General features: G+C 40.0%; 2 protein-coding genes across 3 annotated transcripts in view; both read left to right on the top strand.

The window, feature by feature from the left end:
• The window catches only part of glyr1 (glyoxylate reductase 1 homolog (Arabidopsis)), a 20727-nt gene extending 16538 nt beyond the window's left edge, over window positions 1-4189 (top strand). Inside the window, exon 16 of one of the 2 annotated variants that reach the window (XM_032536891.1) lies at window positions 2520-4189. In XM_032536891.1, the coding sequence (XP_032392782.1) occupies window positions 2520-2594 (75 nt within the window). In that variant the 3' untranslated portion in view covers window positions 2595-4189. The remainder of the gene's footprint in view (window positions 1-2519) is intronic. The other variant, XM_032536892.1, reaches the window with a different exon arrangement.
• A 4650-nt stretch (window positions 4190-8839) lies between these two features.
• rogdi (rogdi atypical leucine zipper) overlaps window positions 8840-13877 on the top strand; it is a 10123-nt gene continuing 5085 nt past the window's right edge. The window contains exons 1-6 of the mRNA XM_032536908.1: window positions 8840-9057; window positions 10496-10567; window positions 11585-11667; window positions 12387-12441; window positions 12538-12618; window positions 13658-13753. Of these exons, the coding sequence (XP_032392799.1) occupies window positions 8983-9057; window positions 10496-10567; window positions 11585-11667; window positions 12387-12441; window positions 12538-12618; window positions 13658-13753 (462 nt within the window). The 5' untranslated portion in view covers window positions 8840-8982. The remainder of the gene's footprint in view (window positions 9058-10495; window positions 10568-11584; window positions 11668-12386; window positions 12442-12537; window positions 12619-13657; window positions 13754-13877) is intronic.

Here is a 13877-nt window from a genome sequence, read left to right as displayed (position 1 = left end):
GCAGGTATCAATATTTCATTCCAACTACGGTGGAGCTCAATATGACTATTATTCTACGGCTTTACGTTCCATCTTCTAAAATGAAACTCTCCAACCACATCCCACTTCAAACAGTTCATTAGCTCGGTTTTTAATCGTGTACTTATGTCCGTGATGCTCTAAAATTGGCCTTCAATACCCAGCCATAACCTTTACCTCAACAACCAGATAAAAACACGATTGACGTGGGGCTTAATTATGACATCAGTTAAAATGCAACTCAAAAAGTGGATTCATCTAGTTTCAGAGTAATATATTAAAAGAAAAACAGTTTAAATGAGAGCTCTTCCAAACACAAGAATGGTTTTCAAATGTGGAAATCTCAGTCTTGATGAGAAATATCAATTATTACTGCATTTAAGGCTCCAGCACATCTGTTGCTCTGCATTAACTGTTAAAGAAAAGGTTATGAACACAACGTAAAAGTAAATCATCTCAAATACAGAAACAAGCCATGGAACCTGCACCAAGAAGCATAGAAAGAAACATAAATAAATACTAATTGAAAGACTTGAGGGGTTCAATATTAAGGCAAGCAGTGGATGTTCTTGGTGTTTATCTCATGGATTCTGGACATTTAAAAGAAAAGCAAAGATCACACTCAATTAATATACTCATCATTTGCAAAACAAAACAAATCTTCTTAGGGTTTATGCATCCACAAAACCTGACAGTGTTTTCTCTGGCTAGAGCGGGAGGCCCTGCTCTTCACAGCTGAACTGGAGCTCCATCCTAGGCCTGCTTTACCTCCACCATACTCCAGAAACCAGACAAACTGCCTCCAGCAAACTGCAGGTAAAACCTCCTTTTAGAACACTCTTACAGCATAATCCCCCAGTAGTCAGTGCAATGCTTAAGGTTGCCTAACAAAAGGAATCACATTCCGACTTGGGGCAGCAAACGTGGCTGGCGCTGTGGCAAAAATTAAAAAAAAGGAGAATTTAAAAATAAAAATCATTACAAGACAAGGGGAAAACAGAAGGGATTAAAGACTGGTGGTCCAGAGGAAAGCTCACACCTCGCTCTAGGGAATGTAGGCTCTGTAGACGGCAGATATGTCATTGTCTGACTGGTCCAGTGCCTTAGCTCTGTTAAACTGCAAAGGAACAGCAAAATAAAGAGTTTCAGTTGGATTGCCATGCCTCACTCCTATTGTTATGTTAGCTTTATTCATTTATGGTTACAAAGGACTCAGTATTGCTGCAGGTGCTTAATGGAAGAGAGTTTCAGTAAACAAGATGTTTTCTGTACACAGGGTGGACCGGTTCACAAACTCACGGTTCGGTTCATACCACATTTGGGGTCACAGTATTCAGTTAGTTTGGTACATTTTAGTACTGAAGAGGAGGCTGCATTGCCAATAATAACATGCTAAATTCTGGAGGAACAAACACTAAAGTGCAAACCAAAAAACTGCAGGTTTGTTTAAAAGGTCCCATGACATGGTGCTCTTTGGATGCTTTATATATAGGCCTTTGTGGTCCCCAATAACTGTATCTGAAGTCTCTTTATATAGACCTTAGTGGTCCCTATACTGTATCTGAAGTCTCTTTATATAGACCTTAGTGGTCCCCTAATACTGTCTGAAGTCTCTTTTATATAGACCTTAGTGGTCCCTAATACTGTACCTGAGTCTTTATATATGACCTTAGTGGTCCCTAAACGTATCTGAAGTCTCTATATAGACCTTAGTGGTCCCTAATATGTATCTGAAGTCTCTTTATATAGACCTTAGTGGTCCCTAATACTGTATCTGAAGTCTCTTATATAGACCTTAGTGGTCCCTAATACTGTAATGAAGGTCTTAAGACCTTAGTGGTCCTAATACTGTATCTGAAGTCTCTTTATATAGACCTTAGTGGTCCCTAATACTGTATCTGAAGTCTTTTATATAGACCTTAGTGGTCCCTAATACTGATTATCTGAGTCTCTTTATAGACCTTAGTGGTCCCTAATACTGTATCTGAAGTCTCTTATATAGACCTATGTGGTCCCTAATACTGTATCTGAAGTCTCTATATAGACCTTAGTGGTCCCTATACCACTAAGGTCTATATAAAGAGACTTCAGATACAGTATTAGGGGACCACTAAGGCCTAATATAAAAGCATCCAAAGAGCACCATGTCATGGGACCTTTTAACAAACCTGCAGTTTTTTGGTTTGCACTAATTAGTGTTTGTTCCTGCCAGAATTTAAGCATGTTATTATTGGCAATGCAGCCTCCTCTTCAGTACTAAAAATGTACCAAACTAACTGAATACTGTGACCCCAAAATTGTGGTATGAACCGAACCGTGAGTTTTGTGAACCGGTCCACCCTGTGTACAGAAAACATCTTGTTTACTGAAACTCTCTTCCATCAAGCACCTGCAGCAATACTGAGTCCTTTGTAACCATAAATGAATAAAAGCTAACATAACAATAGGAGTGAGGCATGGGCAATCCAACTGAAACTCTTTATTTTGCTGTTCCTTTGCAGGTTTACAAGAGGGCTAAGGCACTGGACCAGTCAGACAATGACATATCTGCCGTCTACAGAGCCTACATTCACTAGAGCGAGGTGTGAGCTTTCCTCTGGACCACGCAGTCTTTAATCCCTTCTAGTTTTCCCCTTGTCTTGTAATGAGTTTTATTTTTAAATTCTCCTTTTTATTTAATTTTTGCCACAGCGCCAGCCACGTTTGCTGCCCACAAGTCATGGGATTGTGATTCCTTTTGTTAGAGGCAACCTTAAGCATTGCACTGACTACTGGGGGAATATATGCTGTAAGAGTGTTCTAAAAGGAGGTTGTACTACTGCAGTTTGCTGGAGGGCAGTTTGTCTGGTTTCTGGAGTATGGTGGAGGTAAAGCAGGCCTAGGATGGAGGCTCCAGTTCAGCTGTGAAGAGCAGGGCCTCCCGCTCTAGCCAGAGAAAACACTGTCAGGTTTTGTGGATGCATAAACCCTAAAGAAGATTTGTTTTGTTTTGCAAATGATGAGTATATTTAATTGAGTGTGATCTTTGCTTTTCTTTTAAATGTCCAGAATTCCATGAGAGTAAACACCAAGAACATGCCACTGCATTGCCTTAATATTGAAACCCCTCAAGTCTTTCAATAATAGTATTTATTTATGTTTCTTTCTAGGTCTTCTTGGTGCAGGTTGGCCATGGCTTGTTTCTGTATTTGAGATGATTTATGCTTTTACGTTGGTGTTCATAACCTTTTCTTTAACAGGTTAATGACAGAGCAACAGATGTGCTGAGGCCTTAAAATGCAGTAATAATTGATATTTCTCATCAAGACTTGAGATTTCCACATTTGAAAACCATTCTTGTGTTTGGAAGAGCTCTCATTTAAACTGTTTTTCTTTTTAATATATTACTCTGAAACTAGATGAATCCACTTTTTGAGTTGCATTTTAACTGATGTCATAATTAAGCCCCACGTCAATCGTGTTTTTATCTGGTTGTTGGAGGTAAAGGTTATGGCTGGGTATTGAAGGCCAATTTTAGAGCATCACGGGACATAAGTACACGATTAAAAACCGAGCTAATGAAACTGTTTGAAGTGGGTTAGTGGTTGGAGAGTTTCATTTTAGAAGATGGAAACGTAAAGCCGTAGAATAAATACGTCATATTGAGCTCCACCGTAGTTGGAATGAAATTATTGATGACCTGCTACATAAGTATACCCCCATCACACACACACGTATCAACACACAGAGACACACACACACAAATGTACAGTCAATGTTAACATGGGCTCACATTCATTATTTCTTACATCTGCCTCAAACAGATTTCAGGTTTAATATGGGGGGGGGTCACATGACGGGGCAACCTTAATTACGTAGTAGAGGTCTTCACTCTGTTCTTAGTCAACAGACCTCATTCAGGTTTGGAACCAGACCGATTAAATTGGCCTTCTCAACTGCTATAAGCTCCCAACCGTCCTTCTACATGTCGGCTGATAATTAACGAGGAATGTCGGCACACAGATCCGACGCCAAAGACACGTTCAAGGTCTTCAGAAATAGTGTCTCCATTACATAGATTGTCCGTCAGAGAGCACTAGAAAGTGTGTTTTACTCTGTTAAATGTCCCGCTCAATACATACGTTGAGCACAATGCTATAGTAAACAAATGTGAAGAATTGTTATAAAAAAATATATATATAAAAAGATAGTTTTTTTTCCCCCCAACTTTGTTTAAAATGAGGATATTTTTTACCTTTAAATGTTTGTTAGCTGCCTCAAAGTCATCGGGTTGGGCTCTATACATATTAATATCAATGGTCTGCGATTAGGGTAGAAAATAAATAAGCACAATAAAAATTCCTATAAAATGAAAAGAAACTGGGGGGGAAAAAAATTGGGTTTTTACAAATATAATCGGGGGGAAAGGCTCCTTTGTTTCAAAGGGTCTCATGGTGTGTGGAACCAAGCAGACTTATCAATTCTATCAAAACGGGAGTGAACTCACGCTGTCTTCCAGCGTCTTTGCGGGTTCATTCTGAAACGGCTACATTCTGGGTCAGGTCTAATTATCATTACGTCCATACCAACTTTGGATTTGGTCCAGAATTTTGGACCTGTGAAGACCTCTACTACCCCCTGTAGTGTTACACACATCGTACATAAGTATGCAGATGCAAATGACAATATGCAACAGAAATGTGGCACGGTTGTGCGTAGTCCACCAGGAGTGTTGTATATCCCAAGAGGGGAAACTTAATAGTCTTGCATTGCCAGTCCCTCTTACACAGCACTGCAGAGGAGGGTCTTGTTAGTCCACACAGCATTCTGGGATGGGAGAACAAAGTGCTCTGGTTTATTGGCGTTTCTTAAAACCAATCACAATCGTCTTGGGCGGGGCTAAGTGCCAGATGGAGCCATGGTGCCTCTGCTAAATAGTTTCAGGAAGGAAGTTGTGTACGTTCAGAAGTAGTTTTAGTCGTCAACAGGAAACTCTGATTGGACAGATAGTCTAGCTGCCTGTCTGGATTTACCCTGCAGAGATCTGAGGACCAGGTAACCATAGTCCTCAGATTGGACAGACATAGTCTAGCTAGCTGTTCTGGATTACCCTGCAGAGCTCTGAGGACCGATACCAGAGTCCTCAGATTGGACAGAATAGTCTAGCTAGCTGTCTGGATTTACCCTGCAGAGAGCTGAGGACCAGGTACCTAAGTCCTCAGATTGACAGATAGTCTAGCTACTGTCTGGTTTACCCTGCGAGGATCTGAGGACCGGTAACCATAGTCCTCATTGGACAGAAGTCTAGCTAGCTGTCTGGATTTCCCCTGCAGAGATCTGAGGACCAGTAACCATAGTCCTCAGATTGGACAGAGAGTCTAGCTAGCTGTCTGGATTTACCCTGCAGAGATCTGAGGAGCAGTTAACCACATAGAACGCCAACACAGAGACAGGAAGGGGACAGACGTCCGGCAGAATTTCCGGCGACACCGGAGAATCCCTGAAGTGGAACGTCATGGATAGACTGATCTATACTGTGACGGTTCGAGCACTCTTCTTTCCACCACTAAATAGTGATGCAACACAATGTGTGAAGCTATAGCTTAGGTCTGTTAGCATAATTACAGAGTAAGTATTGGTTGTATGCCTTGTTCATTTTCTGTCTGATTTGACCAATTTTTACAACTCCATAATGCAAAAAGGATGTGGGTATTATTTGGGGCTCTTATCACAAATATGTGCAGAAATGGGTAAATCAAGATGATAATATGACAGCAAGTCTATAGCTTCATAAGAGAGCACATTGGTAGTTGGCCCCAGCTGGGAGGTAACTGAGTGATTGACATGCTGTAGCAGCAGACCCTGTTCTTTCTCTAACCCATACTGGAGAGACGAAGACAAAGACAGCAGGGGAGTGGACACCATCACAAAATTGTATTTGCTTCATTGCAGGAGGAAAACAAGGCAATTGTATTTTGTTTCTTTAAGGCCCTTCTTTTTATCCGTTTCAACTGTATATAAATGAGTTGAGAAACAACACGTTTGTTAAAGAGAGTCCAACGTCCAACATCCTATTTTGAAAGATTTTCTGTTTGCCAAACAGATGATAAAGGTTTTGGATGTTGGTGCACTGGGGAAAAGACCAGTTTTAGAAGATGGAAGTGACTAGCACACAAGGTTGCGTAGGGTTTCTTTTATATCTACAATAACCAGGATTAATGAAAACAACAAGCGGCTGTCTAACATCTCTGTCTCTTAATACTGTGGGGTGTTGAATTCAAGTCTAAATGGTTTATTATGTGGGTTATATAACCTGGCTTATCCCGTTAAAGGAAGGAGGGTGTAACTTTGGTTTTGGGGGATATTTATGATTTTATGTACATGTGGAAGTATTGGAGACTTTTGTGCTGTTTAATAAATCCTCTACTGATTATTAACATGTTTTATTACTGATCCAGTGTTGGCAGCTCCGCCACCGTTGGTGAATAGGAACGAGAGGAGAATTGTAAAGTGCTATGGAAATGCAGTCCATTTATCAAATCACTCAGCTAATATTTGGACTGTTAATTTGCTTAGATCTGTATTTGGCATTTAATACATCTCTAATCCAACAAATGGTTTCTCAGTGCATCTCAGTATTTCTTTTCCTTTCCTACAGGGTTTCCGCTGGGTCTTAAAATGTCTAAAAGTATATATGACTTGACACTTAAGTCCTTAGTTTTAAATTTGCTGAAATATTGTGTTCTAGGTCTTCATTAAATTTAAGCAGGTCTTACTTTTCCTACGCCCATGTAACGCCGCTAATTCTCATTGAAATTTATTTTATTCCGTGGTAGTTCTTTGTTGTACATATACAGCAAAGAATCACTACTACGCCCAGGTAAATTATTCCTGTGTCGCTTTAATTCAGTTTGAATACATTTATCCACTTTGCATGTACTTCTGTGACTCTGCATTTTGTTGTACTTTAATGTTGATATATGATGGGTCTTTAAAGTCATTCATAAAGGTCTTAAATTTGACTTGTTGAAACCTGCAGGACCCTGTCCCTACCTTGGCCCTAAGCCCATTGGTTCCTATTTTAAATGTGTACATCTTCTAAACATTTCACAAATACATAGCTTCATCTTTTGGTCATTTCCTTAAACAGCTGGACACTTTTAACAAATGTTGAAATTGAGCATTTGTTAGGGACTATTTTCAGTAGTGGATGAATCCACATTTGGTGTTCAAGTGAGTATTTCTCACGATCTGTCAGGCGTCGATACGCAACAATACTTGGCAGTATTTACTTCTTTTCGTGGGATTTGTTCACAGAAGGAAACATGTATAGCACCCTCTGTGAGCTGGACTATAAATGTGACACGCCTTCTCATATTATGATGATGTTATGGTCTAGTACAACTTTTCCACTCTGTTGTTCTTAGAGCACACAATGCACAGGCCCTGCTATCCATACACATGTTCACATACATATAAACATGCACAAATGGAGAGCAGTTGGGGATTCAAAGCCTTGCTCAACAGCAGTACCCACATCCTCTTATTTTTTAAAGGTCCCATGACATGGTGCTCTTTGGATGATTTTATATAGACCTTAGTGGTCCCCTAATACGTATCTGGAATCTCTTTTATAGACCTTAGTGGTCCCCTAATACATGTATCTGAAGTCTCTTTTATATAGACCTTAGTGTCCCCTAATACTGTATCTGAAGTCTCTTATATATACCTTAGTGGTCCCTAATACTGTATCTGAAGTCTCTTTTATATAGACCTTAGTGGTCCCTAATACTGTATCTGAAGTCTCTTTATATAGACCTTATGGTCTCTAATACTGTACTGAAGTCTCTTTTACATAGACCTATGGTGGTCCCTAATACTGTATCTGAAGTCTCTTTTACATAGACCTTAGTGGTCCCTAATACTGCTGAAGTCTCTTTATAGACCTTAGTGTGTCCCTAATCCTGTATCTGAAGTCTCTTATATAGACCTTAGTGGTCCCCTAATACTGTATCTGAAGTCTCTTCTATATAGACCTCATACACAGTATACCCACTAAAAAAGCTCCAGGATTTCCATATACCCACTTTAAAAATGCGCAGTGGCACATACGTATAACGACATACTTTCCATTAGAATTTGATAAACTTTTAATTGTCATCTGAGGTTTTTTTTTCTTTGAATAGGCTAAATAAAGGTATTTTCCCCGTAAATTGTTGCATATAAGTGTGTCAGAATGCAGCAAATGAAGTCTTTGACGCTCAAAATTTTATATGCAGTATATATATATATATATATATATATATATATATGCATGCCCATAGACATACAGTAAAGTACATTAGACTACACCGCTGGTTCCTTGTACTGGTATGACAGTGACAGGGGGAGGCAATGTTTGTGAGACGCGGGGCGGAAGTTGTATGCCCAAATAAGGACTAGTGGGTGAGGCCAGGTTAATAGTGAATGTGTGACCAGCCTATTGCTACATTCATGGGGTTCTCGGAAAGAGCACCACATTTCAATCGGTATGTGGTTTGGTCTGAATTACTCTCGCAATGCCTTTCACCACAGCGCTGCGAAGTAACTGGTCAGAATGTATCTAACATCAGTCAGTAAACATGTATTTATTTTTTTAAATGAAAAGCAGCACGCGACCTGATTTAAGGAAGAGGAGAAAATAAACAATACAAAGCTGAAAATATTATGTGATGCTTATATGCAGGGGTGTAGCACAAAATTCCTCAGTCCCTTACGTTTTTACACGCCAGCATACAGGTCGTGTCTTGATCCAAAGGGTAATTTTTATATCCTATTTGCTGCTATTTTGGGTCCTTCGTGCGCGCTCCGTTGTTTCCGACAGCACCTGAAGGCAACATACCTTCCGCCAATCAAGAAGGTAACGTTAGTGAGAGACCTTCATCCCAAGGAGAGGATAGTATTTTAAGGTGTTTATCAAGTGTTTGCTTCTGTGTTCTGCCCAACATGCTCAACCCGCAAAGGTCTCTGTCCGAGCTGCCCAAAATGTCCACTGCCAGTCAAGTGGAAAGAGCTGTGTTGGTAAGCCGTTCTGCCTCTGCGAGTAATGTTAGACAGGGAAACAACACATTACGGTTTGTCTGTATGGTTAGCTGCTTTTCGGACTGACCCGTCGGTTAATACAGTATGTGTTTGGCATTTACACTAGCTAGTTTAAAAGAATGTAGCTAAGCTAGCCTGGGCGTAAGTCGCGTATCTTGTGTAGCTAGCTAGCTGCTGCTAGCCGAGACGGACAGTAGCATCCGCGCGCTACAATGCAAGTGGTGTAGCCAGGGCTCGCGCTGTCACAGTCATTCTGGGATGATGCTGACAACGGGCCTGTTTTAATGTTAACACGCCAGATACACGAAGCATGTAGTGGCCCTAACACATTACCCCGACTAACGTTAACTTACCAACTGAACTCAATCAACTCTTCTCGAGATTTACAGTCCCGGTTTGCCCTAAAGGGCCTATATTTTTGCGCATTTGCTGCAAATCACACGCAGTAGTGTCATTTCAGCAATACTCAAAGCAAACGTGCTAACAAATTCCAAGCTAGCTAAGTCTCTAGAACCTGGTATATTATCTCCTTTTAATGACATAAGCATTATGATATGCTTCGGGAAATTAAGTTGACATGTAACGTTAATAGTTAAAGTTTGTTTAAATTATTTCAAAGTTAGGTTTCCCGTTTTAAATGCTCCTGGTGTTAACCTATGAAGTTAACGTGCTCAGGCAAATGAATATAGACCTAATTAAATAAATCTTATGGATACATACAGAAGAATAATATGTTACTACGGGATTGTGAAATACGCGTATACATGTTTAACCCGACTAATTATTATGAAATGTTATTACAACATACTACTTTTCACCAACACAGCGTTTACCTCAGCAGTTTTAGTTTCCAAGTGTCCTTTTCCAAAGTCTGTTTTTATTTCGCAACAGGCCAGAGCCCGTTCTGTGATTGGTTGTCTGCTAATTCACGCCAAAGCAACAGCCAATCACATGCCTGAGCTGCGTTATCAAATAAACCCACAGTAAACAAATATACATGACATGCAGCTGATGGCTTTGCTTCACATAGCCTTCTTTTGATCCTAACAGTACTCACAACCTTAAGTAGGTAAGTAGCCCGCAGAAAGTTGAGTCTACAGGGTCTCTGTGTTCCAAGCCTGGTTCTCTCTATATTCCACGTGGTACTTTTTAGTCCTCAACTGCCTCTAAGACAGAGAGTCAACGATGCATAGATCAGAAGTCCCCTGTTGACGTGATGGTTTTGATTAGACTCAGTTGGACATCCAATCAGAAGTGCAAAAAGCAGTAAAGTGTTTGTACAGTGTAGGGATTTACAAGTCAAAAAGGAATAGAAACCGTAATGACTGGTTAGTCTAAAATATATATGGTGCAGGTGTTATCGTCGTTGTTGCTTATTGTATTTGTTTAGTTTAATTTTTTTTAAACTTTTTGGTAGGAGGAGGAATTCAACTGGCTGCTTAGAGAAGAAGTGCATGCGGTCCTGAAGCAGCTCCAGGATGTCCTCAAGGTAAAAGTTAAGCTTTCATGTGTTTATTAAAGGGCCATTCCACCAGTTCTACACATCGAGATATGGGTTAGCGTTTACATTCATTATGACAAATAAATGATTCTGATAAATGAACATTTAAAAATAAAAAACTGTCCACCAGAGGACGCTCTACGACGTCCCTGTTAGTTTGGCGTTGCATATTCCGTCCACAGGAGACGCTCTACAACGTCCCTGTTATGATGGTGTTGCATATTTGTCCACCAGAGGACGCTCTACCACGTCCCTGTTATTGATTGTGTTGCATAGTCTGTCCACCAGAGGACCTCTACAACGTCCCTGTTAGTGATGGTGTTGCATAGTCTGTCCACCAGAGGACGCTCTACAACGTCCCTGTTAGTGATGGCGTTGCATATTCTGTCCACCAGAGGACGCTCTACAACGTCCCTGTTAGTGATGGCGTTGCATAGTCTGTCCACCAGAGGACGCTCTACACGTCCCTGTTAGTGATGTTTGCATAGTTTGTCCACCAGAGGACGCTCTACAACGTCCCTGTTAGTGATGGTGTGTGTCATAGTCTGTCCACCAGAGGACGCTCTACAACGTCCCTGTTAGTGAGGTGTGGCATAGTCTGTCCACCAGAGGCGCTCTACACGTCCTGTTAGTGATGGTGTTGCATAGTTTGTCCACCAGAGGACGCTCTACAACGTCCCTGTTGGCAACGCTCTTGTTAATTTTTTTTTGTGAATGTTTTTTGTTCAAAGGACTTTAAGTTTCATATCTGAAGTTTGTATTTGTATACATTTTATTTATTAGACTTATTTAGACTTTATTATATATTTTGATGTTGTGACAATTAAAATTATTATCATGGTATTTTAGTGAGAACTTATAAATAACTACAAATAACTAATGTTAGGGAAATTTGTTTATGTATGTATATCTATCCATCTATCCGATATTTTTTTTTTTTTTTTTTTTGGTATCAGCCTTAAAAATCCTTTTATGTAATAGTAAGTTTTGCTCTGCCGTCAACAGGAGGCCTCGAGACGTTTCACCACGCCGACGCCGGGCCTGGACACGCAGCTCAAACAGGAAAACTTCATCCTCGGCAGCTCAACGTAATACTCCACCTCCCGCCATTTTGTCAGAAAGCAAATTTGAGATGTGCGATACTGTTGTCGTGATAACGCCATTACTTGCGATCAATTAACAGATATTAGAGTGTACTCAGTTCTGCAATAAAATTGCTTGTTGGTTTTAAAACAAACAAAAACAAATCCTTCCCAGCATTCTTGTATTAAAACCATTGAACATTGTATTGAATATAAAATTGGCAGCATTTGTTCCATTTTAAAGTGCAGTTTTCTATGTCTTCCTGTGGAGGAAGTGGCTGTCAGATGCTCGCTGATCACAATTCCAACTGGTGCAATAAATATGTCATGAAAGACACTCCGAGATATTATTATATTATATTAAAATGGAACTGTCATTCTTTTTTAGTGGTTCCTTTTATGTCCAATGCAATGTTCAATTTGTTCAAAAAAGAAAGTTGGAAATAACTTCCTTTTGATTTGTTTTTTTCAGCAGAATACTGAAAGCAGCACAACTGAGTACACTTTAATATCAGTTTATTTATCATAAGCTATATAGCTATCTTCATATTCATCAACGTTATCGCATATCCCATATTTTACTCATAGTGCAGCCCTATTTTGAATGGTTAGTCATTTCCTTCATGTTGTAATCTTTGATATCAGGTGTCCTCCTTCCCATTCCCTCACCTGTTTCCTATTGATCCATTTGGTGATGTTTGAATAAAAAAAGCTTTATTTTGCAGCATGGATCAAGTGAAGGGGGTGCTGACTCTGCAGGGAGAGGCTCTGACTCAGGCTGTGAGTTTGGCTAGTTTTACATCAAGGCTTAATTCCCTGAGATGTTAATTGGAGCTAAACGCGTCCCTTGCTAATGTGTTTTGCGTCTCTTAACAGGACATAAACCTGAAGGTTGCAAAGAGCAGCCAAGTGTTGCACTTTCAGTTCAGAGAGGACAAGCTGTGGAAGCTGCAGCAGGTACAGTATGTCAACGTGTTCTCCTTTTAGTTTGTGGACTTTAGACTTGGACTTTTTCATTTAAAAAAAAAAATGCAATTTCCCCCCATACGTTTTTTGTCTTTTTGTAGGTTTTTTTGTGTCTCTTTATGGTCGCTTGTTTCCTTTGGGGTTGTTTTGGGTCTCTGTGGTCATTTGGCTTCCCTTTTATGGTAGTTTCTCATCTTTTTTCACATCATTTTGGACAATCATTATCACCATATCAGTGTCTGAATTGTTGGAAAAGCAAGAGCAGATAATAAATGTATAAATAACACTCCAACATCTTGAAGTAAAAACTTGCTAAAGAAGTCCAACTACAGTCAATAGATCTGAGAATAAAGTTTTTTAGTGACATTCATTGGGTGTAGGTGATGCACCCACACCTTCTAACACAGGGAAAACCCTTTGTTAGCATGTAACGCTCCACACTGTGGCGTCTGGTTGTAGCTGTGACCATAGTCAAAAACAAAATCTCTTATGAGTTTTGTCACTGCAACGGACATTTCACCCATGTCAACATTTAGATGCATTGGTCCCAACCATGGAGTAACTATACACATGGGTTGGCCTACATGGTGGTGTTTTGCTCAAATGTTACTTTAAAATATTGAATCTGTTGGAAAAGTTCTTTCAGCCGTAGTCTAAATATTTGTATTTTTTTATTGTATTCTATTTTACAGCTGATTATAGGCAAGTTCTGACATCCTCTGAGCAGAGTTTGTTAAACCCACAGTAGATAAGCTTACACTCAGAGGTTTATCAAATTCATCTGGATCTATTTTTAATGTAGTTTACATAGTTGTAAATAGGATATGAGGCAATGTAATCATTACACCAGACATATTTATATACATGCAGAGGGCTCAGCCTGATACCTACTGCAGGTAGGTCAAGACGGAGTACTGCCTACCCTACTTTGAGCCCATTTATCATGTATACATGATGGCATAATTTCTTAAAGCTTACATCCTGCCTTAGTCTCACAGTTCCACCTGTCTTGTCTCGGTTCATCCCTCAGATTCAGGATGCCAGGAACCATGTGACCCAGGCCCTGCAGTTACTCAGCAGCCGTGATGACAGCTACCACTTCAAGACAGGGGCTGAGGTTAATAAGGTGTGTCGTCATGGCATCAATAAAAACTGAGCATTGATCAACAAAAAACAGATTAAAAATGAGTCATCACTATTGGCGAGACTATGTGGCAAAGTATCCATTCTTGCTCCTGTACTCACGTTCT

Source organism: Etheostoma spectabile, chromosome 15 (genome assembly GCF_008692095.1).
Source record: "Etheostoma spectabile isolate EspeVRDwgs_2016 chromosome 15, UIUC_Espe_1.0, whole genome shotgun sequence".
Lineage (NCBI taxonomy): Eukaryota > Metazoa > Chordata > Actinopteri > Perciformes > Percidae > Etheostoma > Etheostoma spectabile.
Note: the sequence above shows the minus strand (reverse complement) of the source record. Positions and strands in the feature narration are given on the sequence as shown.